The sequence below is a fragment of the Tiliqua scincoides genome, chromosome 6, assembly GCF_035046505.1.
Source record: "Tiliqua scincoides isolate rTilSci1 chromosome 6, rTilSci1.hap2, whole genome shotgun sequence".
In the NCBI taxonomy this organism is placed as follows: domain Eukaryota; kingdom Metazoa; phylum Chordata; class Lepidosauria; order Squamata; family Scincidae; genus Tiliqua; species Tiliqua scincoides.
In genome coordinates this window covers 27,224,288-27,251,243 of record NC_089826.1, presented here as the reverse complement: position 1 = coordinate 27,251,243, position 26,956 = coordinate 27,224,288, and the positions used below count along the sequence as shown (strand labels likewise).

At 45.1% G+C, this 26,956-nt stretch overlaps 1 protein-coding gene and 1 pseudogene across 1 annotated transcript in view; one reads left to right on the top strand and one right to left on the bottom strand.

Annotated features, from left to right (window-relative positions):
- LOC136655607 (bifunctional heparan sulfate N-deacetylase/N-sulfotransferase 4) overlaps positions 1-21,599 on the top strand; it is a 138,527-nt gene extending 116,928 nt beyond the window's left edge. Inside the window, exons 7-13 of the mRNA XM_066632185.1 lie at positions 5,138-5,234; positions 8,115-8,238; positions 9,960-10,134; positions 10,914-11,084; positions 14,244-14,353; positions 19,808-19,910; positions 21,480-21,599. Coding sequence (XP_066488282.1) covers positions 5,138-5,234; positions 8,115-8,238; positions 9,960-10,134; positions 10,914-11,084; positions 14,244-14,353; positions 19,808-19,910; positions 21,480-21,599 — 900 coding nt within the window. The remainder of the gene's footprint in view (positions 1-5,137; positions 5,235-8,114; positions 8,239-9,959; positions 10,135-10,913; positions 11,085-14,243; positions 14,354-19,807; positions 19,911-21,479) is intronic.
- On the bottom strand, positions 6,162-6,281 carry LOC136656691 (5S ribosomal RNA; annotated as a pseudogene).
- Positions 21,600-26,956: the final 5,357 nt, after the last annotated feature.

The window sequence follows — 26,956 nt, the reverse complement described above, 5'->3', positions numbered from 1 at the left end:
CATAAATGTTAGATGTTGCCAAACACTTCACAGAACCTTATTTGCCACCTGATTTTGAAGTGAGTCCATTTAAGTTAATCTGGCATTTCCAATGATTGCTTATTTTTTGAGAAGACATAAAGCCAGGCAGATTGCCAATTGGGAACATGTATCATTCAACATTCATGTAGCAAAAAATGGCTTCATGATGCACATTCTCTCCTTAACCCTGTAAGGTAGGAGATTACTATCATGGACAGCCAATCCTACCTAACTCCCCCTGCGCTGATGCAGCCATGCCAGTGGGGCACACAGCATCTCACAGGCCACAGAAGTCTTCTCTGAACCTATGAACCAAAAATCAGGTCACAGCACACTGGTGGATCGTGACTCACAGTTTGAGAACCGCTGAATTAAAGTACAGGTGTGCGCCCCTTAATGACCTTCTGGCCAGTGACAGGTCACATGTGCAACAGCCGCCGCCGGTCATGTGGTCTGCTCCCCTTGCCTCCGGAGACTTTTCAGAGCTGCCTGGAGGCAGTATGTGTCTGTGTGCTGCCTCTGTGAGGCTCAGAATGCCCCAATCGTACTACAGGCGCGATTTCTGGTTTCCTCTGGGAAACCGTGTGTCACATCTCTCACACAATTCTAACATTCTGAGCCTCTTGGAGGCATCCCCTCGCCTCCAGCAGCTTCACATTATGTCAAGCCCTGCTTGATGACAGGGATCCTGATCCACACCCCTGTTGTTAACACCACATCCCTGGTGCACGACTGTATTAAACACCTAAATCCCATCCCCTGCAATGTTAGCCTAGCCCCTGCACATTCATCCATGCCAAAAAGACTTGCACTGCATACTGTTGGTGGGAAGTGCCCTGAAGTTAAACTTGAGGTAAATAAAAAAAAAAATCTTACCTCTGCATAAGTCTACATGCCAGTTTTGGGTCTCCTCAGAGCCCTACTAGCCATTTTTCTGACATAACTCCAAGGAGAACCAAGGGGTGATAGGGGTAGGATTCCAGTGCAAGTCGCTGCCACTGGAATCCACCCCATCCTTCCCCTGAAGGCCACTGCCCCCCCCCAGGCCTGCGAGAGGTTGAGGCCTCATGAAGGGGGTGCAAGAGCAGTACTATGGGGATGAGGAGGCCTCCTTGCTGCCGCAGTACCTTCTTCTGCATCCCGCCTCGCAGGTACTCAGAGCAGCCACCTGCTTCTTTCCCTTTTTTTCCAAGCGGAATAAGTTCAAGAAGTGGGCGGTTTCTTAAAGTGGCTCACAACCACTCTGAGTGCCCAATTGGGGGGGGGGGCAGGAGACGGTACAACCAGTCACAGCAGCAAACAACCACTCCAAGCGTGCCCAGAAGTAATTGATGGTGACATCATTATGTCACTGCAATTACTTCTGGGTCAGGAACTTCCGGGGGTGGGGTGACATCTTGAGTCACAGCTCTGGGTGCCAAAGGCCAGCTATGCTAGTGGTTCAATGCAGCTTGTATGAACAACAGAATATAGGTGAGGATGTGGATCTACATCCACATTGACTATGTGTAGGAAACCACGTCTGCACATGGATTTTCCATGCCAGATCAGGTTATCTGCTTATTGTAGTAAGTATTGAAAGACTGAGTTGATTAATTGCATTAGGAATCATTGAAGCTCATGGGGCTATTTCAGAATGAACAGCTGATCAATTTCAATTTCTATGTCTTCTTTCTTTTCTGAGCTCTTTTATTAGTCTGTAACATTTCCCATTACTTTAAGTATACACTTACCATGATTTGAGAGCCAAAATCAAAAGCCAATCCAGCTGTGGGCATAGGCTTGAGAAAAAAGTACTACATGCAACAATCCTCATGAGGTGCTGCCTCATCAGTTTTATGTAGGACAACCCAGAGTCCCATTGCACAGTGATATCCCCATGGTCCTATATGTGCATACGCATATGCCATTCCTTGATCTGTGCCTGCTGCAAACCACTTTTTCCTCCAGCAGCAACCCAATATCAGCCTCCAGGTACAGAAGGAAATTTGCCAGTCATCAATACCTTAATGTGTGCACAGAAAACAATCTGCTGGATTGGTCAGTACTAACATTGTTCTGTGGCAAAAGGCAGTTATGCAGCATGGTTCTGAGAAGGTCACTGAATTCACCAGCACTAAGCAAATGTCTAAACCGAATAAGATTCTGAACTTTCATACTTCACAGCCCAGGACTGAATGCATCTAATTTAAATGGAGATGTTCAGTTGCGATTTGTCAAGCAAACTGCATGTGGCGTTTTCGTTCACTAATTGCACACATCAAAACACATTTTAAATTTATTTCCGATGTCGACTCTTCCTCTGCGTGTGACATTTCATTCCTCCTCTTTTCTGGCTTGCTTTTCAAATGCTTATAAATGGAAAGGCTAGACATTTTGAATGCCTCTAAGGTTCGGTGGCACTGTCAACTCACAGACTCCTGGGAAAGGTAGAATGTTGTTGTCTAAAATTACCCAGAAAGCTTGTGGGTGGCTTCCAGAGGAGGCTTTGATGAACAGTCTTCACCCAGTTTTTGGGGAGTCATCCGCTCCCTACCCATGCCACATCACATCCCTTTAGTGAGGGGGCCTCCAGCTTTCAGGAATAACTTTTGGGAGATACAGGAGGCTAGTGCAGGGAGGAGAGGGCAGGGAAGAGAGCTTGTATTCATGCAATTGCACAAGTCCTGGTCTGGGTAACACTCAGAGACAAAACAGCTTCTGAAGGGTTGCATGCTTTCAAAATGGACATAGTTCTGCGATAAAACGTAAAAGTATCTGCCTTATTTAGATCAGAGATGGTTTGCTTGATAAGGTCCAAGAAGATTCCTGTCTCTAACTATCACTTTCTACACAAAATGAAGCAATATTTTTTTAAAAGACAATTAGATCAAAGTCAATATACGAGAAGTCTGGACCATCTGCTTGCTGAGTCAAACCTTTGTCATGAGTACAATCAGGATTTCCTACTTTGGGCTGACCCAATACCATATCACAGCAGTAGGGCTGTTACCAACAACTCCCCCCCCCCATTCATACATACATGACAAGATACATGAAATAAAATAGGGCTACAATGTATTAAATAATAGGTGAAGACAATATAGTTGTATACTGCAGCAGGTCCTAACACATCATACTCCTCACCCCCTTTAATGCATAGAATAAGGCAGTGCAGGGCCCCTGGCAGCAGATCTCACAATCCACTGCCATCTATCCTATTTGGTGATGCAAAAGGTGCATTGCTCATGTGCTTTTCAGAGATGGTGGCGCAAAGGGCCAGAGACTTTGCACGTCATCAGCAGATCCTGGACATCTGGGATCAGATATGGTGGTGGCAAAGGTGGGCAAGGGGTGGTTCAGAGGAGAATCGTGGCAGGGTAAATAAAAAAAATACTTTTATTTACCTCTCCAGACAATTTGGTAGCATGGATGCAGCGCGCACTCCATCGGCACCACTGCATCTTGTAAACTGGTGGGGAATTGGATTACAGTAGCAGGTTTCTAACTCGGGGGGACAGCCCGCTGCTGTCTTTTCCCTCTATTTGAGCAATCCCACCCTGATTCTAAGCCATATAGTGTTGGCAACCTTCAGTCTCAAAAGACTATGGTATCGCGCTCTGAAAGGTGGTTCTGGAACAGCGTCTAGTGTGGCTGAAAAGGCCGATTTGGGAGTGACAATCCCTTCCACACTGGGAGCAAGTGCAGTCTGTCCCTAGTCTGTCTCCCTGGCTATGGGCCTTCCTTCTTTGCCTCTTTGCCTCAGTCTGTTGGCCAAGTGTCTCTTCAAACTGGGAAAGGCCATGCTGCACAGCCTGCCTCCACGCGGGCCGCTCAGAGGCCAGGGTTTCCCACTTGTTGAGGTCCATTCCTAAGGCCTTCAGATCCCTCTTGCAGATGTCCTTGTATCGCAGCTGTGGTCTACCGGTAGGGCGCTTTCCTTGCACGAGTTCTCCATAGAGGAGATCCTTTGGGATCCAGCCATCATCCATTCTCACGACATGACCGAGCCAACGCAGGTGTCTCTGTTTCAGCAGTTTGTCAATGCAAATAAAAGCATCTTGGCATCAGTCTCTGGAATAGGCAGTCAAAGAAGATGGATTGCACTGTCTGCCCCAAGCCAGATAGCCCTTAGAGGTTTGCTTTGCAACCCCAGCTGAGGGTCCCAAGGCAGAAAGCCTCTGGAGGCTGGATCTTGGGGCCCCTCTTGCCACTTACTTGTCTCACGCTGCACACCATCCATCTTCTTAAACACTGCACCCCATGGGTGCCTGCTACATAGGGAGCCTAGCTTAGTATTGTTTGCTGCCAACAAGCAGTTGATTGTTAAGGCCCTATAGATAAGAACTGCATGACATGGTTGGCAACCTTCAGTCTCGAAAGACTATGGTATAAGCCTACAGCACCCGGTATTCCCAGGCGATCTCCCATCCAAGTACTAACCAGGCCTGACCCTGCTTAGCTTCCAAGATCAGACGAGATCCAGCATGTGCAGGGTGACATCATAATCACAAATGCCACATCAAGTGACAAATGAAGAGTTAGGGTGTTTGTATGATTGTCCTGCATAAGAACCAGCAACTATTTGTTACACAAGACTTCCCGTGGGGCAGAGCATTGGACTATATCAGGGGTGTCCAAACTTTTTGGCAGGAGGGCCACATCATCTCTCTGATAATGTGTCAGGGGCTGGGAATAAAAAAGGATTAATTTACATTTCAAATTTGAATAAATTTATATACCTTTACATATATGAAAATATTAGAGATGGAACTTATATGAATGAATGAAGGTTTTGCAGTAGCTCAAGGCCTATGAAAGGCCTTACACAAAGCAAGACTGGCCTTTCCTTTGCTGCTGCTGCTGCATCACAGACATGAAACAGCAAGCAGTGGAGGGAGCCCTTGTCCCATAGCTCATGCGAGAGGTCAAACAATCACCCTCACACTGAGATTAATTGCCAGCATGGGCCAGCATGGGCTCCAGCAAGTCTCTAGAGGTCAGAGGCTTATTGGAGACTAGGGGCTACCCATGGGCCAGATTGGGAGTCCTCGAGGGCTGTAAGTGGTTTGGGCCGGGGTTTGGGCACCCCTGGACTATATGAATATCTTCCAAAAAGTACTCTTCTCTCTCTCAGAATCCATGTGATGACAGACGACATCGGGACATCTGGTCAAGAGATAAAACTTGTGATCACTTACCAAAATTTCTTGTCATTGGACCCCAGAAAACAGGTGAGCAAATGATGTATAGTAAAGGAAGAGATGCATCCCGGCTGAAAACGTTAACATCTTCTCCAGGATGTATGACTTCGCGGAATTTTTTAGGAGCCATAAGAAGCAACCATTGCCAGAGATCAGTTCTTTTGAAAGAAATGGCATGACCTTGTAGCATGGCACAACTGCAGTCCTATTCAGTGGTTCTAAACTTGGTTCAGTGCAGATGTGAAACAGCTACCTTGCCCCCATGTAAATGTACTGGGGAAATAGGATACCACTGGGCATCCCCAGGTTAAGCACTGGTCTGAAGAGGACAACACAGAACCCAAGAAGACCTCATATGTTTTAGCACCCTGAACTCCCAGGACTCTAACTTGTGTAGAAAAAACTCAGGTTTAGTGCTGCCTTCCTTAGAGGAGACAATGGCTGGGGAAAGATGGCAGGGGGCATAGCTAAGGTGTCTAGCACTGGATAGTTTGGGGGCAGGGCTAACACATGCACTCCTATTCCCCTTCTACTTATATATATCTATTTTTAGAATGCCTGAAGAGGGATATAGACTTCTGGATTGCTATAACCCAGTTCAGTTATTTGCCTTCTGGAAAGTTCCAAAGTTGCAACTACAGAGGAGATCTCTTCCCATGTTTACTGTGCAACCCATAGACAAATGATGACCACAGGGATGGCAGTGGTGATGCATCAGTGCAAGTGAGGGCTTCAATACACAATCTAGAAGGAACCCATTACACATTTGTCTCCATGGGGAGATGAATTTCTGAACAGGGCTTATGCTTTTGGCAAACACTGAAGTTATAGGGAAGTAGAGAGGGTATCAGATAGCTCTCCATTACAGTGTAACTGCACTGTGTTCATTGAGCACTCCTTGATTACCAACTACTGGTGGTTGGTTGGCAACCTTCAGTCTCAAAAGACTATGGTATAAGCCTACAGCACCCAGTATTCCCAGGCAGTCTCCCATCCAAGTACTAACCAGGCCTGACCCTGCTTAGCTTCTGAGATCAGACGAGATCGGGCATGTGCAGGGTAACAGTTGCTGTCACCGACTACTTGCACTGTTTTGAGGAGACATGGTGCCATCACACAATCATCATGGGCATGGATGGTATTCTCCAATTTTGTGACTTTGTTCTCATTCTTGCAACGTCCATAGACAAGGATCAAAGAGCAAGCACCATTGTAAAAATTATTCATTTGGTTCATTTTACTGTTGCTTCTTAATACTGTGGAATTTGTTTGATATCCTTAAATTTGAAGAGACAAAACTGATATATAGGGTGATGAAACACATGTACACAACAAGTAGAAACTCCATGATCCAAGTAATCTTCTCAGTAAAATATAACGGTTGCTCTGGACAGAATCAAAAATAGCCTGGCTGCTTCTTTTTTGGTGGCAGAGAATCAAGGGAGGGGAAGAAAACTACCATGCCGAAGATTCATTAGTACTTAATACGCTGGGACCGACACAGCATTGGCAAAGGGCTGAATCATACATTCCCTATCTTTAGGCATATGCCAAGATTTTCTTAAAATTCTGATGAGTGAACGAAAGAACCTCTGTGTTTCTCAAATATGTATATTTTACAGGAATCCTCATCAGAGAACTGCAGTTTGGCTGCAGTTTGCCATCAAGTCTATACATAGTCGCAAACTCAGGTTTCTTGACAGGTAATATGCAGAGAGCCCTGGGAATTGTGATCGTTCTCCAGTGCTCTAAATCTGCAGCAGTTGCATCTCTAGATTGTAGGGTTGCGTTCTGAGAATGCCTAGGGGGCCAAGCAAACTGGTAATGACCAACTGAGGCATCTCGCTCTTGGTAAGAAATCATCGTCGCTTCTAAACCATTGCACCTTTCTTCCACAGGCAATGTTAAATTACATATTTAAAGAAACCCCACTGACTTCCTAATAAGATAACCTTGTTTGCCAGCCATAGAGGAGGCAGTGGGAAAGGAAGCTTTTAAATTATCTCCGTCTAATTAAGTAAAACTAATTTAAAAGAGCTGCTACTGTAAGCTTGTTGGAAATTGGACATAATTGCACCTGAAATCGCTTACTGGTTTGTCCTCTAGAGGAATGGTTTGTTCATTTGGATGTGGATGTAGGACACTTTAGTTCTAATCACATTTACACAGGAGTAAGTTGCACTGATTTAAATTATTTCAGTCCCTCCTTACTTATGATGGGTGAACTCATGACATGATGACGTCACCATCAATTGCTTCCAGGAGGCCTGATTTGAGCCAGTTGGATGCAGGGGCAGGATCCACACAGAGACCTTCCACTTGCTGCTCCGCTCACCACCCCAGCGCAGGACCCCATCACATGCAGGGCCCAGTTCGGCAAAATTAGCTGAATCACCCCTGTTTACTTACCACATAGGACTGTTCTGCGAATTAAAAAGAGAAAATGGTTTTTGTGATACACATTGTGTGCTTTTGAGAAAAGGTGGGAAAGAAACCTAACTTTTTTAGTGCTCTTACTTTTATAGATGCTGTTTTGGGCAAAAGGTTAAATCAGCCAACAGCCCAGACTGACAGGAACACAAATCAAAGTGGAAGGTGTTTCAAAAAGGAAAATGCCTGCGTTCATGAAGCAGGAGATTGTGTTGAGAAGATTCTTTCAGTTCTAGCCCGTTCTGATCTAAAACATATATAGTATACCTACTTCCCACTGCAGTCCGTGGGGGCCTAATTAACTCATCAAAGAGAAGAATTTGAGTATTCCAAAGCAACTTAAATATTTGATATAAAAATTACATAACATTAACATATTTTTCCCATAACGGGGCTTTTCTTCATAATTTTGGAATGTATTTCTTGCAAAACCATTGTTTAAATGCTTTATATTTCTTGCTATTTTTTTTTTCTCTATAGGAACCACAGCACTTTATTTATTTCTCCTTATGCATCCTTCCATCATTAGTAATCTCCCAAGTCCAAAAACCTTTGAAGAAGTTCAGTTCTTTAATGGAAATAACTATCACAAGGGAATCGACTGGTAAGAAGAACACAAAACAAATGTCCATTGTTAGCATATGGTAAAACACCAAGGAGCAATTATAGGAGTATTTGCGACATCTACATAATTTCCAGATGAATTTTCCATGCGTGGTGCTTTGAGAATGAATTAGAAATTACTGACGAAATGTTTGCCAAAATGTTGCTCTTTTTCTCTTTGGACTCTGCAGTACCAATATTTATGTTTCCCATCAACAAATGCCATTGAGGGGAGAAATGGGGTTTACTTGTTTATCCCTTTTCTTTCTCTTTAATTAGTTTCTAATTGGATGTTCTAAATATGTTATACATTATTGTTAGTAACAATGAGAAAGGCAAAGTCAGTGTTGGGAATTATTGTATATAACAGCAGTGTGATAATGCTGTTCTGTAAGCCCAAGATGCACCCACCTATAGAAGATAGTGCACCTGCCCCATCTTGAAAGGAGAATTATGAAGCTAGAGAAGACTGTAGGGGAAAGTATCCACACTGGTCAGAGGGGCATCTTACCTGCAGGAAAAGGCTGAAGCAATTGGAACTTGTTCATTTTAAAGAGCATGATTAAGGTGGGGGACAGATTTATGAAATCATGAAAGATGTACAATAGCTATTGACGTTCAGACAAAATTACACCTACTAAAGCAATCACCCTTAAAAAGATGGCTCTCTTACAGCCAAATCCTAAGCTGCCTGGTGCCCAGAGGGGTAGCAGTGCCAAAATGGCTACCGTTGTATCCTATGGGCACTGTGGCAGCCAGAGTCTCTGCCAGAGTCACCTCAGCAGAAGGGGACATTTGTCCCCTTCCCCAGGTAAAGGCACAGGCCCTACAATTGGTCTCTTTCAGTCTGTGCCCGCTAGTTTGCTGATGCAGACTGGAGGAGCTCCATATCAGGTTTTTTCAGCCCCAAATATGAGACTCTTACAGTCCAGTTCTATCCGCTGGGCTGTGCTGTGTACATTTTGCTGGCAGAAGCACCAAGAATCAGACAGAAGTGTCTGGATCCAATGCATGTCACACGACATCGTGTACTTGCTGACATCACCAGTGAGCACAGTCATTGGCGACCACATGTGCTCACTGGCGGCAAAGTCACAATTCACCAGTGCCACGTAAGACAGCAGTGGGTATGGGCAGTGGAAGGGAGTGTAAGGAATGGTGGGAGGAGAAAGAATCAAGGCGTGAAGGAGGCAGGAGAGGTGGATCCAAAGGAGATTGAGTGGCAAATGTTTTTACTTACCACCTATAGGCTGTCCGATACCCCCCCCCACCATATGATTCAGTGCACACCTTTTTGGCACTGCATCAGTGCTGGTGGCGGGGGATAGGATTGGGGCTTCATAGCCCAAGCCTATGCATGAATACTCAGAAGTAAGTAGTATCATTAAAGTAGATGGTCAAGGTATTAAATGTCATAATTAAAATACAAAGAAAGTCCTACAAAACCTAATATTAGTACACAGCATTTTATAAGTATAGTATAAAAACAACAGCAAAGAAACAAAGATAACCTTCCTCACTCCTCATTTCCTGCTTGTCACTAAGGGGAATTGCTACAGCTCAGTGACAGAGCTCATGCTTTGCGCAAGCAGTCCGAAGTTCAATCCTTGATCTCTTCGGGGGAAAAATTCCTGGGGAACCTATTGCCACCCAGCTGATTGAACTGATGATCAGACTCGGTCAGAGCAGCTTCATAAGTATGTACTGAATTTTTACTTGCAGGTATATGAACTTTTTTCCAACTCCCTCAAACTTCACCACCGATCTCTTGTTTGAGAAAAGTGCAAACTACTTCCATTCAGAAGATGCTCCCAAACGTGCAGCTGCTCTGATTCCCAAGTCAAAAATCATCACCATTCTCATTGATCCATCAGATCGAGCATATTCTTGGTATCAGGTATGGTGCTTGCACTGAAAAAAATGAACTAACAGCCCAATCCTGCCTGTTCTGGCTGTTGTTTTCTTACCTCTTCTGCTGGTGCAGACTGATGTCAGTGCCAGTTATAAAAGGCGCTCTGGTGGGGCACTACTCAGTGCGCTGCTGGGGATGCTGTTAGGAAGACCAGAGCCTTTCTGCCTGAGCCAGTGGCACCAACGAATCAGGGGCTACCTGCCAATCCAGGTGAGATGTGGGAAGGAGGGAGGGCTGGCGGCAGGGAGGAATGGGTTGGGGGATGGCAAAACCAGGTGGCAACATGATAGGGGAGGGAGAAACAGGGCAGCAGTGGAGGTAGGGGATGGGTGGATCAGGTCTGGGAAGGGGGCAGGTTCAGCGGCAGTGGTGGCCACTGAATCCTAACTCCCTTCCCAGACTCAGTCCCACAGTGCAGATCCAGGCAGATCCAGGCTATTTAACTCACAGAGGTCCAAGTAGACTCCCCCCCCCCCGCACTGCAGAGGCTTCCAGAATAATTGGAAAATAGTTAATTCCCAGGAAAATGTAAGACAAGAAATATTTGTTTGTGTAAAATAATAAGCTATATAATTAACACGTGTTTTAATGCATTTATGGTTTTTATTTCTTTTCCTGTTTCGTTCTGTTTGATACATGAAACTGGTCTCTGTACATTGTGAATCTAAAATTGGTCATATTTTCAATTGTTTTCTTTAATAAGATATGGAACAGAGATTCCCACCTGACTTGTGGTTAATTAACATTCAGTGTTCTTGCACCAGCACCAGCGTTCTCACGAGGACTCTGCTGCTCTGAAGTTCAGCTTCTATGAAGTAATTACTTCGGATGACTGGGCGCCCTCTGAGTTAAGGACTCTGCAGAAAAGATGCTTGACCCCCGGCTGGTATGCTATCCATATAGAAAGGTGGCTAGCTCACTTCCCCACTTCACAGGTAATTCCCCTCTAGTCAAATCCTGCTTTGTGATTAATGATCATTATAACTTTGTAGCATGTTTAATATTGTAACATGCTTAATAATGGATTTTAATATTGTAACATGTTTAATAATGGATTGATAAATCACCATCATTCATCTTGTGACTTATTGTAATAGACAAAGCGTTTCTATGTACAGATACACATTTCTCCAGTACAAGGATACATGATCACTTTAGCAAAAGGTGGAAAAGCCTTGGACATCTCAAATTGGATGTTTGAGGGCCCAGTCCAGTTTGGACATCTCAAACTGGATGAGGGCCCAGTCTATCCAACTTTCCAGCACTGGTACAGCCACAATGCAGCCTCGAGGTAAGGGAACAAATGTTCCCATACCTTGAGGAGGCTTCTGTGACTGCCTCTACACCATAGGATGCAATACACATCCCATTGACACGGCTGCACTGGCACTGGAAAATTGGATAGGATTGGGTCCTATTGAGATATTTTCTCCAGCCCTGTACAGGGCTGCAGAATAAACATTTCAAGCTGGGCTTAAATATGTCAAAAACAACAACAACAACAAAAACAACAAGATTGTTCCTAGCTCTGCTTGTGTGTGAAGTACATAGACATGGTCTTACAGTGCAATCCTATGCATGCCTACTCAGAAGTATGTCCTATTGAATTCAGTTGGTAAGTATGTATAGGACTGCAGCATTAGGATATTGCAAATGCACCTTTGAAAGACAAGGGATTCAGCCACTAGATGGGGCTGAATGTAATGCATGTAATGGAATGAAATTGATCCTTTACATAGCTTTGCATTCACCCTCTTGTGGTTTGAATGCAGTATAGACTCAAAAGTGGGACTACTGTGCATATACTAGTCTCGGTGCAATAGTGGCAGATATATGACATTCCCATCTTGTCTTGGAGTGCCCACTCTGCTTCCACTGCCTGTGCCTTCCTTCACAAAGGTGTTTCAGGGTATCTTGGGGCTGAGGAGTCAACAGTGTTGGAGACAACTCATGAGATCAGGGCAAATCAAGCCCTGAGTGCTTGTACATTTGTATTAGCAGTAAGGGTTTGGTTTGCCTTGATCCTGCTGGCAAAAATTGCTTCCTCTATTAATGTATCATAACACTTTTGTTGGCAACCTTCAGTCTCGAAAGACTATGGTATCGCACTCTGGATGGTGGTTCTGGAACAGCGTCTAGTGTGGCTGAAAAGGCCGATTCGGGAGTGACAATCCCTTCCACACTGGGAGCAAGCGTAGTGTGTCCCTGGTCTGTCTCCCTGGCTATGGGCCTTCCTTCTTTGCCTCTTTGCCTCAGACTGTTGGCCAAGTGTCTCTTCAAACTGGGAAAGGCCATGCTGCACAGCCTGCCTCCAAGCAGGACGCTCAGAGGCCAGGGTTTCCCACCTGTTGAGGTCCACTCCCAGGGCCTTCAGATCCCTCTTGCAGATGTCCTTGTATCGCAGCTGTGGTCTACCTGTAGGGCGCTTTCCTTGCACGAGTTCTCCATAGAGGAGATCCTTTGGGATCTGGCCATCATCCATTCTCACAACATGACCGAGCCAACGCAAGCATCTCTGTTTCAGCAGTGCATACATGCTAGGGATCCAGGACTGTGTTGTTTGGAACTTTGTCCTGCCAGGTGATGCCAAGGATGCATCATTTCTAGTCAAATATGTGATTGTGGGCACAATCCCAACCAACTGTCCAGCACTGGCATAGCTGTGCCAGTGGGGCATGTGCTGCATTCTGCAGTTGACGAGCAATCAAGGAGGCCTCCTCAAGGTGTTTGTTTATTCAAGGTCAATGTTTATTCACTTACCCATAAGTTGCATTGCCCTTTTGTCAGTGCTGGAAAGTGAGTTAGGATTGTTCCTTAAATGGTTCTCTGTATTTACCCAGTCTCTGGCTCAGTGTACATTCAAGTGTCATCTGAGCTCAAGTGCTGTTCTTTTTATCTCTTATTTACAAGATGTTGCTTTCACTCTGAGCATATATTAATTGTTATTATTTTTAACCTTTTTATCCGGATTCTTCTTTTGCTGCCTTACTGTCTAACAGCCATTTTCAACCACTGTGCCATGGCACATTGGTGTGCCGCGAATGGTCCCCAGGTGTGCCACGGGAATTTGGGAGAGGGTCATTTATCAATAGGACCATTGGGGGATGTGAACCCCCATTGACAGCACAGTGTGCCTTGTCAAAAAGCTGATGGTGTGCCTTGACCATTTTAGTGCCTTGCCAGTGTGCCGCAAGATGAAAAAGGTTGAAAATACTGGTTTAAACAACTTCCCAAAAGCATATGGGAAGCTAAATTATAGCTTCCCAATGTAATTTTTCACTGCGTATGTTTGATATATCTTGGGATGGAGTATTGCCATCTGATCAAACATATGAACTTCCTAATATAAAGTAATCTCAATGCCACGTAATAGATCTGTGGTTCCCAAACTGTGGGTCAGGGGCCCAATTTTTGGTGGGTCGCAAAACTGACAACCTGATTTCTGACAAGGAAAATGTATTGAGCATTATGTAAACAGAAACAGAGCAGCATGTGCACATTTCTCCGGTGTCCACTTCAAAGGGCAGACCAAGGGGAATGCAACACCACCAGAATGGTCCCAGTCTGATGAATGCAGGCCCCAACAAACGCTCGAGTAGGAAGTCCCCCTCCAAGGTCACAAGGAAAATAATTAAGCCCTATGGAGAGCAAACTGAGTCACACATCTTGTTTACTTGTGAGTAGGTAATCGTGCCTTGGCTCATATGGAAGGCCAGGTGAGGAAGAATGCAAAGCCACCAGAATGGTCCTGATCTGATGAACGTGAAGGTCAACTAACGCTCCAGAAAGTGGTTCCCCCCACCTTAGTAGAAAGAATAGAAACAGATTTGAGCAACTTTAGTCGCTTGAGTGAAACTTTGCCAACTTTTTTTCTAGTCTCATAAAGCTAGGGGGGTCCTGATAGAGTGTCATTTTAAAAAGTGGGTTCCGATGATAAAAAGTTTGGGAAGCACTATATGCATTTGATACTATTCTTGAGTCATATCCTAGAAAGTGAGATCCTTTCTCAAACCCAGCTTTTGCCTAGGTGTCATGTATGTTAAGCCGCTTCTCTCAGTTTTCTTAGTCAATAAATGCTGTATCTATCCACACAGTTGCTCATTATTGATGGACAACAGCTACGAAATGATCCAGCCACTGTAATGGAAGAAGTGCAGAAGTTCCTGGGCGTGTTTCCTCACTACAATTATTCTGAAGCCCTAACGTGAGTTCCCATTTATCACTTACCTGTTCTTTGTCCTTATTTGCCCCCTGCCCTTTGGGGTAGATGGATGGGGAGGAGGCAGAGAACGGGATGAACATCCTATACATTGCACTTTGCACACTTGTTAATATCTCATGAAAGTTTACACAAGAAATCAAAGAATGATCCTCATCTACTGGATGCGTTTTTTGTTAGCAGGCTGAAAATGCACACTAGGGATTTCTCCAAAGGCGTGTCAGAGAAAGTGAATGTTACTAACAGCCCAGTTCTACCTAATTCCCTCACCGAGATGCAGCTGTGCCAATGCAACATCGATTGTATTCCATGTAGGAATTTTGGCTCCTGGAGGCCTCCTCAGTGGTAAGGGAACATTTGTTGCCTTGCCCCTTGGTAAACTTCAGCAGCCACCATGGGTCAACTGGAACCTGCACCAGTGATATTTCTGGCACAAGTCCGCATTGACCCATGAAGGTAAATCCCAGGCCAGGAAAGGGAATTGGGATTCAGCAGGCACTGCCCCCTTCCTAGGCCAGTCTACCTTCCGCTCCATTCCTCCTCATTCCAGTCACACTCTGTCCTCTCCTTGCCTCGTTCCACCCCCCTGTGTGGCCTCACGCGGACCTGCAGGTGCTCCCAGCCCGCCATGTTTGTGACTGCTGTAAAGAGCTTTATGCCAGTGGAACACACATTCTGCCAGCATAACACACCCACAGGGTTGGGCTGTAAATGACTGCTTTGATTATGATAGTGCTTTTCCCCATGTATTTTTATTTGTTACGAAGGGTATACTTAAAATGATGTGTTGAATATTACTTTCTTGCTCTTCCATATCCTCTTTAGTATTTAACTACTAATGCTAACTGCTACGCAAAGGCCTACTGGGCTGCTGAGTAAACATAGGGTAGTGTTTCTCCAACTGTGGGTCAGGACCCACTAGGTGGGTTGCAAGCCAATTTCAGGCAGGTCCTCATTCATTCCAATATTTTATTTTTAATATATTAGACTTGATGCTACTATGGTATGGGACTGCATTTGGGGAAATATGACACGTCTGTACTTTTAACAGGCTACTATGTATATGCTTTTAACAATGATAATAAATGGGACTTACTCTTGGGAAAGTGTGGATAGGATTGTTAAAAATTATCCTGTTTGATGATGTCTTGACTTCTGGTCATGACATCACTTCCGGTGGGTACTGACAGATTCTCATTCTAAAAAGTGGGTCCCGGTGCTAAAAGTTTGAGAATCACTGAATTAGACATGATCCAGTGAAAATTAAGCACTTTCATTGCTCATAAGTTTCAGTGGGAGAACTTGGGCTGGACAGTACTTAATGCAAATGAATGTGGCTAGGTCAATTATCTCAACTCTCCCATTTTAATCTTCAGACGCATGTTTTGAACTTTGAAATTATGCCTCATCATGTACTTTTATGTACATGATTCATGCACAACCCAACAAAAGATAAAGTCCCAGTTATTTCAGTGGGAGAGTTGGGGCCCAGTCCTACACAGGGCATGCTGGCTCATTGCCGGCACACACTGTTGCAAATGTACTGTAAGGCACATTTGCAGCCCTCAGCGCCTGTGGAGCACTCATGCTGGCCTGGTACTAGGCTAGCGCTGGTGGAGTGTCGTAAACAAAGGGGGGTTTGGAGACTTAGGGTTCTTGGTTTTTTGAACCTTACAACCCTCAAGGCCCCTTGCCTGGTAGTACTGCCTCCACCCTGTATGTGCCAGTGCCTCAATCCAGGGACACTGAGACCCTCTAGGTTTAATGCTATTCCTTGCAGGCACTGAGCTCTTTCTCAATTAAAGCCTCAGTCCTCAAGTTACTAGACCTCAACGAGTACTTGGTAGCTTGCTGAATGGCTAGGCAGGATTCTGAACCTTTGTTCCCAACAGACAATGAAACAACTTAGTAAAAGATACTTTAGTTCATTTAGTACATAAGGTTACACACTCTACAATAAGGCAGCAAATGCTAGAGGCATAATCATCTAGGAAACGTATCAGCAATAAAATAATAAAGCTAGCTGGCTATCTCTATTAATACCTATCTCTCACCTGGGTCAGTTACTCTTGTAGATCTCTTAGCCAAGTGCACAATGGAGCTTACATGCATGCAGATTGTTGCACCCAAAATTCTCTGGCCAAGAGGGAACCAACAACACACCCCCTGGGCACTCATTATTATACCTCTTATGCTAAGAGTACTGAGGTGACTTCATAATTATTAGACTGTCCAATCAGAACCCTTGATGAACAGAAGCTTCTCGAAGTTGGCCTGGTTGCTAACCCTCATAGTTCTTACCCCTCCCAACTGAAGATCCTCAGCTGCACTCAATCACCCTTGTAAGGAGACTCTCTGTCTCCTGAGGTGCTAGCACTCCAATTGGTCGTAATTCTTGTTACCTGTCCTTCCTGGTCATCAAAGGAGAGACGACACATTCCTTCATTTACCCACATTCCTGCAGCTGGGAACTGCTAGCAACTTCTCAGTTATACTTTCTTAGTTTGGTTCAGGCTTCTCATGCCAACTTAGGCCTAACATGGACTTATTCATGACATGGAGCGCCAGAGCTTCACCACTCGGCAGTCACACAGACTGCCGGGAGGAGAGGTAGGTGGGGGCATGGGGGGAGGTTGGGAGGAGGCATTTTGGGGCAGCAGGAGGCAGAGGGAGGAGGAAGCGTACCAGAGAGAGGGGGCAGGGTGGGAGGGAGTTGGGAACGGTGGAGCTTTGCTCCACTGGCTGCTGAGCCTCTGTGTCAGGCCATCCAACTGGCATGGAGGCTCTAAATTATACGCCAGCCCTTGGGTCGCCATAGAATCAAGTAGCCCCATTGTGGGCCTGCTTGCCTTACCTGGGGGAAGGGAACGAGCGTCCCCTTCTCTCAAGGAGGTGGCGATGGCTGCCTGGAGCGTGCTGGATGCAGCGGCAGCTATTTTCGGCGCCACGGCACCTCTGCACACCAGGCAGCTCAGGATTGGGCAGTTAATCATTTGTTCATAAACCAATGGCATGCACAAGTGCTTAACTTGGCTGGATTGCAGACACACTCTCCCACACCAGAGTTTACAAAATAGACTGACTTTGTGCAACTCAGTGTATTTGCTTACAAAAAAAAAAAAAAGCAGCATACCAAATTAGCACCTTTCCTTGCTAAAGCTAAATACAATTCCTTGAAAACTGATCTATTGTTTGGTACATACGTAGTTCTGTGGCTTTCTTTCATCCCCTTGTGCACAGCAAGCAATATTGCTTCTCCTCTTGGGAAATTATTGCAAGTTGGCAAAACTACTTTGCTATGCAGAAAGGAGATTGGTAAGCCCGAGCTAGAAATGAATCTCCTTACAATATATTCATTTAATCAATGATTTATTTTAATTGATACTGCTACAAAGGACAATTTTTTGCAATGAAGATTAGGACTGTAATAGACTTAACTCAGACCAAAAAGAATGCCACTTTGGATGGAATGTGTTGGGCCCAGGCAGATGCCCTTATAGGCCCTTATAGGAAAAAGCCTGGTGCAAGGAAATATATGGCAGCTAATTATTGCCTTTAGATCCCAACCAATTATACTTCAGCTTTCCAAAGCATCTGACAAATGGTAAGAATAATGTAAACTCTTTCCATGTTTTATTTATGTTGCAAGTCCGATAGAAAAATATTCAAAACACGTCGCACTGAGCACTGTATTTGGTTTATTCCTTAGCGTGAGCCAGGGATGGGAAAACCCAGCGTGGCTTGACTCGAGTTGAGTCTAGTGTCACCATCCCCTGTGAGTTGACTTGAAAACAAGTCATAATGGGGGCACTTTCCAAGTTTCTGCCCTTTTGTGACTCTAAAGGACTCAAGTCACCCCACCCCCTTAAAAAAGTCAGCCATGGAAAAGAAGGGGCTGCTGAGGGGAGGATGCACTGGAATTTTCTTTGAACACTCCCCTGTTGTCCCCGCCCATCTGTAAACATGATGATAGGGGGTGGGAGGGACTGAGAGAGTGGGGACAGAAGATGCAAGAGAGAAGAGGGTCACATGCAGCAGCTACAAGGCTTACCACGATGACCCAATCCTTGGTGGCTCTATTCAGAAGTTGTCCCACTGCAACTGGTCATTCAATGAGGGTTCCTCTTCCCCACCAGCCATGTGGTGGAAAACGTGATTGCTATGAACTGCCTCCATCCCTTCCCTGCCTCGTCTCCTTCCCTGGGCTTCTGCAGCCAATTGTAAGGCAAGAGCCCCCTTAGACTCCTCCTTCTGCTCTACCTCAGCCAAAGAAAGTATCAGAACACCCGTCCCTTGTCCAGTGATCATTGGTGCCTTCCTTCCTATGGGAGATGGGCAAAGGAGCTTTCTCTACCTCTAGCCTCCTGGTTGGATGCATTATTAACCCTTCCCTGACTTGTGACTGGAACCTCCCTGTTGCTGGCACAGTCAGATTGAGGACAAGGTTTTTCACACTACAAAAACAGTAAGCAAGCACACCTAGACACAGGCAGACTCGTCTGCATGCATAGGACGAGTGCCAAGTTAGGGGGCCCCTGACTCAAGTGTTTTTCAGTCTGCCATGCGCGCAACTCACAAGTCAATGAGTCACCGAAAATGCATATTTTTGTGACTCAAGCCTGCATCACTGACTTGAGTTCCCATCCCTAGCATGAGCATGTTTGGAGACCTTGAACATTCCTCTGTCTTTAATTTTTCCTGCTTACAGTTAGGACTAGCTTTCTGAAAATGGCCTGGAAGGCTTGCATCATGCAGCAAGGTGGGGGCCAGTGATCTGACAAGCACCCCCCCCAAGTCTGTCCACCACCCCTCCAACCTGCCACTGATGGAATTGTTTCAGTCAGCACTGTGATCCTCTTCCTGTTTACTGTAAGGGGGGAGAGGATCCAGGATAGCAGCATTCACCTTAGTGGAGGAGAAAGATTCAGCCACTGCCTCCTTCTCACTCTCTCCATCCACCCGTCTGCTTAGGAAAGCAATCAAGTGGGCTGGGATATGGAGATGGAGAGACTGAGGTTACAATCCTATCCACATTTTCCTAGGAGTAAACCCCATTGAACTCAATAGGACATACTTCTGAATAGGCATACATAGGATTGTACCCTTAGTCCCTTCCTCTGTGTGGGTCCTGGTATATTATAAACAGGAAGAGCAGGGCACTCCCAAAAGGAAAGAAAGGAGTCTGGCATCCCCTCCCTCCCTCCCCTCTTCTTATCCCACAGAGCATGTGTGTGTACACTAGCAAATGCACATTAGGATTTTCTTTGATTTCTTTTTTTGTTGGGGAGGGAGGCAAGATAGCAACCAAGTTTTGGTCAAGCCTGCTTACAACGCTCTCTGCCAGAGTTGCCTTTAGGAAAATGATTGGTCCTGTAGGCTATTGAAAGTCTTTGCCATTCCTCACATAGACCTTGCATTAACCTAGGTCATCCTTTGTAGGTTTGACCCTCAGAAAGGGTTCTGGTGTCAGCTGCTGGAGGGAGGCAAGACCAAATGCCTAGGGAAAAGCAAAGGCCGAAAATACCCACCAATGGATCAAGAGGTACCTTTTGCTTTGTATATCTAAAATGGAGAACAGTAGTGTCAACAGCAAGCAGGGTATCAGCAACGGGTGGAGAACAAAGAACACAAGGTTCTTGTGTTAAGGGTTTTTAATGACCTTTTTTCTATAGAATCCTATGGCTAGCTTAGAGGATCATTTGCCTCTAAAGAAGCCTCCTTGATTGGACTCTAATCACAGGTTTGGTGAGGACTGTTGAAGTCAGGGATCCTTCCTTTGTTTTATTAAACTCATTGTTTCCTAAAGTGAGAAGCTCTTAGGTGGTGACTTTGGGCACCAGGTACAAAATCAGCTGTCCTAGTGGGATTTGTGACCCAATCCTATCCATCCCTGGTGCAGCTGCACCAAAAAAAAGGCGCATGCTGTATCCGGTGGCGGGGGGAGCAGAGCAGGAGGTTTTGGAACCTGCCATGCAATGGGTCTCCTTGGACCTGCACCAGCAATTTCAAGGAGAGAAATCCAAGGAGAGAAAGGGGGCAGAGAGATAGCAAAAATGGAGGATAGGATAGGGTGCACACCATCGCCACTGGATTCACCCCCTTCTGCAGCCTCCCTGCCTCTGTTCTGCCCTCCCCCCCACCCCATCCCAGTTTCCGTGCTGGCTTACCTTCTCTAGTGGGCAGCCGGCATGGTGTTGATGCTCAAGGGGATGCTCAGGGTGTTGATGCTCATGGTGTTGATGCCAAAGTGTGCTTTGCAGCTGACTGGCACCGGTGGCATGCTAGCACAGGAGCTCCATAGGATTGGGCTATTCGAGTCATTAGGCTTTATTTGAATTTTGGAACTGTGAAAACTGCATTTGAATTTAAGGAGTAAACAAAGTCTCAGTTAAAATTTGGACCACATGTGGCTAAGTTGGGTAAGTGGGGAAGGAGCAATTGCCTGGTTTTAGAAATAGTGTGATCTTCCTGGCCTGTGGATCTGTGACCTCTTGCCAACAGATCATGAGGTTAGTGGTCTGGCCCACATTCCCCAGGCAGCCACTCAGCCCCAAGGACATGTGTGTAGAAGTCTATCTTGGAATAAAAGGGGAAAAAGGAAAAAATATTGACCATATAATGCATTGACATTCATAGCTGCTGCCTCCAGTGGTTTTGCCCTGGTAGTGAAGCACTGCACTATAGGAAAGTGATGGGACAGGTCCCACCTTCTTGGCAGGGTTCTTAGCAGATTTGGGGGGCATAACCGCCACAGAGGCAGCTCATTTCTTGTTGTGAATGGACGGCCTCTTTTGAAGTATAGGTCACTGCGGCAATTTCAGCCAATCTGTCCAATTGGAGGGTGCCTCAGTATTTAATGTATGAACATTTAAATAATGGATTAGAGTCGGCCCTTCTCATTCGTGGTCACATCCGAGAGGTTTTCTGAGGTGCGGAAAACCTGTATTTAATTTTTGTTAAATACAGTACATTTGTTTGTCATCACGGTATTCTTTTTGGGCCCTTTGCATAATTTTTCTGCCATTATGGGGGAGGGGGGTTTCTAGACAATACTACCCAGGAAGTTTACATTATTGGTCACGTTCTAACCGTTTCTCTTCTTGGTTGTCAGTCTAGGGCGTTCCTTTCAAACTACTACCGGGATCACAATGTGGAACTGTCCAAACTGCTACACAGACTGGGCCAGCCGTTACCATCCTGGCTAAGACAAGAGCTTCAGAAAGTGAGGTAGCACAGAGGAGGAACCGGACCACCCGCACCTGTCTCCATTATCACTCTTCGCTTGCCTGGTTCACTCGCAGTTGTCAGCAGATCTTGCGAACAAGCCTTGCTCAATAGTTACAAATCACAAGGCCAAAAAAAAAGGGGTGTGTGTGAATTTTTATATATGCACGTGCTGGCAGTTATTAATATCAGTCTTTTGGTCAGCTTCTGGGAGACTATACGAAGCCACGAGGCATTATTATTTCTCCTGTCTGGGGCTCACACGCATTCTTCTTACCAGGAAGATCCAGAAACTGTATGTACGATCGATAGTATTCTCCCTATGACAAATTACCATCTGTCAAGACACAAGCAAAGGATAGGAACATCTCCCTGTGGATTGTGAGGTTTGTCATTTCTTTGACAGCTGTGGTTTTTAGACAGTTTCCATATGCATTCCACTTGTGTTATTTTGGGGTTAATCACACAGGCAGTCAGATTTTTGTCAGTAAAAACGAAGGTGGCTGCATTCTCCAAGGGATAGTCCTTTGTAGGTATGCTTGCTGGTTTTATTTGTCCTTCTGAATAATACAGAACAGATTTCAGTCAGAAAGAAAGCATAATACATGGACTTCTGAGGCAACTCTCCTTCCACTGGGTGCTTACAAAAAATCATAATATTTATAGCTCCTGGTGTACTTATGAAAAAGTATGTTACATGTCCCTGTAATTGCAAGAGGAGGCTTGCAACTCCTGCTAAAATATGTGCCTTAAATAAGTCAAACACATTATATTACTGTTACATGGTGATCATTTTAAACCCTTCCGCCTAAGTGGCTGTTTCTTCATGGCAACGAACTCAAGTGTTTTAACTAGGGTTGATTCCAACACTTCAGAAAGTGATGTGTGGAGTTAATTTCAATCTACTTCCTCCCAAAGAGAAGCAACTAAGAATTTTCAAGAAAAGCCAAATGAGCTTCTAAATGACACATGCAATTTCTCATGAGGAGGGGGGGTGCCTCTTCTCCTCCCTAGGGCTAGAATTTCATTGTTCCCCCTCAGGTGAAATATCAGTGAATTTTTAAGAAAAGCCAAATATGTTTCAATACGACAATGCAGCATATTTACATGCTAACTGTAGATTTTTGTCTTTTTTATTTTATGTTGTTCACCTCTTTGAATGCCCTTATAAAAGCAGAAAGACAATATAAAATTTATTTATTTTTAATTATTATTTCCTTAGGGCCCAATCCTATGGTTCGCACTGTGCCTCCGCGGCGTGGACCACAGTCGCAAACATGCCGTAAGGCATGTTTGCGGGGCTTACCACCGGGCTCAGCCACGGCCCAGCGGGCAGCTGCGTTCCGCAGCTCAGAGGTGCCTTTTACTGCTGGGCTGCGGAACAGCAAACGGGATGGGGCCGGGGGCATACTGGGGAGGGGACTGGGAGGCCAGCATGATGCGGGGAGGGGGTGTGTGCCAGAGGTGTGCCTGGGGGTAGGCAGGAGGAGAAACTGCGGAGCTCCGTTCCATAGGATCCTCGGTGCTCGTGGAGGCTGCGTGCCTTACATGATGCCTTTACTTTAGCGGCGCCCTTTGGGTGCCGCTAAAGTGAGTAGCCCCATTGCGGAGCTGCCTCCCTTACCAGGGGGAAGGGGATGAATGTCCCCTACTCCTGAGGTGTCTCCTGCGGTAGTGCGGGAGGCGCTAGATTTGGTGGCAGCCCTCGTGGTGCCGCCAAGTGGGGGCTCCCCAGGCAGCTCAGGATTGGACCGCCCATTAGGATTGGGCAGTCACTTGGTTAAGGAATTGCCTCTTATTCCATCGTAAGACATTCTGGATTTCTTGAAAGCATTAGACATTCTCAGAAAGTACTCCAAAAAGGAGAATCCATGGTGGATAATAAACAGATGAAAAATCAATTGAAGTGTATGTTTGCACCATCTGATTTGGGAACCTTCCATAAAGCATGGTATATATCACATACCTCAAGGAGTGGGAAGCACTGCAAAATTGTGATGAGCAAGGCATTGGGTAGTGGTCAAAGTGGGACAAATGCAACAAGTCACGTTAAGGCCAGCCAGGCATTCTGGGGAAGGAATAGAAGAGTCAGGGGGTGCCACCAGAAAGATTGCACCCCCCCCATCAGATGGAAATATCTGTATTCCCATCAACCCAGTTAAATGCAAAGCAGAGCCTCAAATGAGGATTGTGGTGCACAGCAGGTGGATGGGTGGGTACCCAGGAAAACTTTGGAGGTAATAACCAACAACTTGAATTGTGCCCAAAAGCACACTGAAAGCCAACACAGTTCAGCAAGCATGTGTGTAATGTGTACAGTCCAACAGGTGCCTGAAAGCACTTGGATACTATATTCTGCCTCAATTGAAAGTTCTGGGCAATCTTCAGAGTGCGTTTTAGTAGTCTAGAAAAGATATACCTAAAAGTGTGGGTGTCTGTGGACAAATCTTCTGGCCATAGCTGCTATATATGTATCTAGGAGCAGAACCAGGTCCAGGAGTACACCCAAGCTGTGAATATGATCATCCAATGGAAGTTCAACTTTATCTAGAATAGGCCTTAAACGCATATCTGAATCCATTTTTTCACTGACTTCTGTATTGCAAGGATTTAGTTTCAGTTTATTTTCCTAAATCCTGTTCTTCACAATTCTCAGACTCCACAGCCTCTCCACCCACCCCAGTATCAGATAGTCAAGACCTAGAATTGGGTGTCATCAGTATACTCCATCCAATGTACTCCAATCCCACTGATGACCTCTGTCAGCAGTTTCATATGAATGTCAAACAGAATGGGTGGCAAAATGGAACCTTGAGGAATCCCACAGCCGAACATTCAAGAAGGCAAGCAGTGGTTTCCCCCCACAAGTTCATTCTGGCACCTAACCTATAGGTAGGAATAGGGCTATCTTAGTGCTGTGCCTCTCAAACCTATCCCTGCCAGGCAGACCAGAAGGATACCATAGTTGATAGTATTAAATGCCAAAGAGGGGTCCAGCAGAATCAACAGGGTTGTACTGCCTTTATCTAGTTCCTGATGTGGATCATCCACCATGACACCCAAGGCCATTTTAATTCCATGCCTGGATCTGAAATCAGACCTGAAAGGATCTGAAAGGATCAAGATAATCAATATTATTCCCCCTCTCCCACTTAAAAAAAGGAACAAGGATTACCACAGCCTACTGGGTTACCACAACCTACTCAGTCATAAACACCTAGCATTTTTGAATAGAAGAACATGCAGTCAAGAGAATCCCGTCTGCCATATGTAATGGTCAGTCCAAATACATGTTTACCACCCCACCTCAAGAGAGAGCTGCTTGGAAGAGGAAGTACTAATTAGTGGTTTTCATTCAGCTGCCATATTCTCACTGACAACTAACAGCCGCTTGCCTGACCTCCCTCTTCTACCCAGGACTGCTGAGAGCCACCTTCCATACATCAACGAAAAGGTTCTAGGTGGTGCAAGAGAGCAAAAGGAATGAATGAGAATACCGTAAAAGCTGCTTCAGGGGCTTTGCTTAGGTTTAGAATGCTCAGGAGGGGGCTTGCTTCTTTTAGGACTCTCCAAAGTGGCTCTCAAGCAAGGTGACTTGGTTTGGAGTGTAATACTTTTCAACACAAATGCACATCTCTAATACGAAACACCAGCCATTAATTCCCTTCTCTGTCACTATCAGAACTTTGCTGACTACTATTTTTACAATGCAATCCTATGCATGCTCACTCAGAAGGAAACCCCACAATGTTCAATGGTATCTACTCACAGGTAAATGTGCATACAATTGCAGCCTAACAGTGTGGGCCTATGTGTTTCTACTCAGAAGTAAGGGGGAGACGACTTACTTCTGAGTTGACATGCATAGGATTGTGCTGTTAGCCTAACGGTGTCCAATTCACCCTGCTTAACCCCAATTTATTCTTTCAGTGTTTGTTTGACCTCGATAACCTTTGATTGTTTAGCAATCTTTTTAACCATTAAATTTTTTTTAGCAATTACCTGTTTTGATTAGCTGCTAATTAACTTCTCCCTCTCTAAAGTTTTATACTATTACCCCATCATATTCTGCACAGTTGACTTGTGCAAATTCAATTACACACAGTTGGCCAAAAGAAAAAAAAAAGTTTCAATAGTGCAAGTGGATCCACCCACCATTCCACTTTGATAAGTGGAATACACATAATACGTGTTCCATTTAGTAATGCATGCCTGAAAGTGAGATCAGACAATGAAGCTGCTGTTCTCTCAATCAGATGTCATTCCCACTTGCAATTCCCTTGTAATTTTTAAAGCAACAGTACGTATTTTTCAGATGTAATAGATTTTTCAAGGTCATTTTGAGCATATGCAATTTTGGCTGTACACTTGGACCTCAGAATGTAATCTTCATGTGAGACGAGAGAGGACTATACTGCAAAAAGGGTACGCTGATGAGACGAAACCCAGAAGCAGGATTATTGAAAATGAAGTGAATGAAGCAAATGAAAACGAAGCAGCAAAACTTGTACAACGCCACTGACTGCAAACCTGTCACACGTTTTTCTCGCTCATCATTTGCAGTCATTAGTCACTTTGCCACCCAGGATGGAAATGGAAATTTCAGTATACTTGTCTTTTTTTTTCTCCAGCAGTTGTAGCCATGTTTGGGGGGTTAAAAAAATCTTATTAAACATTTTGTCATAATGTCATCATATCTCATAAAACAATAATCAAACGAGCTGAAATGCAACCAGACCTTTACCCCAGCGAGCCCACGCTCTGGTGCCTTCATGCGGATAATTTTCCAGTTAGGCTTGGAGGCAAATATTTTTCTCCGCTTAAAATTTCCAGGGACTAAGAGCCACATTAGACATGACTGTAAACACATAACATGGCCTGGAGGGTTCTTTGTTTTCAAAATAGCAGGTGGGGGAGGGAAAGAGTCGAACTGCAGTTGTGGGATTCAGAGGCCTTTGGACTTTGGCACCACCGTGGTTTCATTCTCCATCACACACATGCCCCACTAGCATGCTATTTTCAGGGAAGTACAGCACTGTGCTGCACAGTGAACACCTGGCAAGATCCCTGGACTTAGGCTCGATCATATACACACCTTCCTGGGAGTAATCTCAGGAACTTACTGTGGAGTAGAATCAGAGAATCAGAGAGTTGGAAGGGATCTAATAGGCCATCTAGTCCAACCCTCCTGACTTAGGCAGGAAATCCTCTTAAAGCATATCCAACAGGTACTTGTCGAGTCTCTGTTTGAATATCTCTAGTGAGGGAGAGTCCGCCACCTCTCTCGGCAATCTGTTCCACTGCTGAACCGCCGTGACCATCAAGAACTTTTTCCTGATGTCTAATAAAAATCTCCTCTCATGC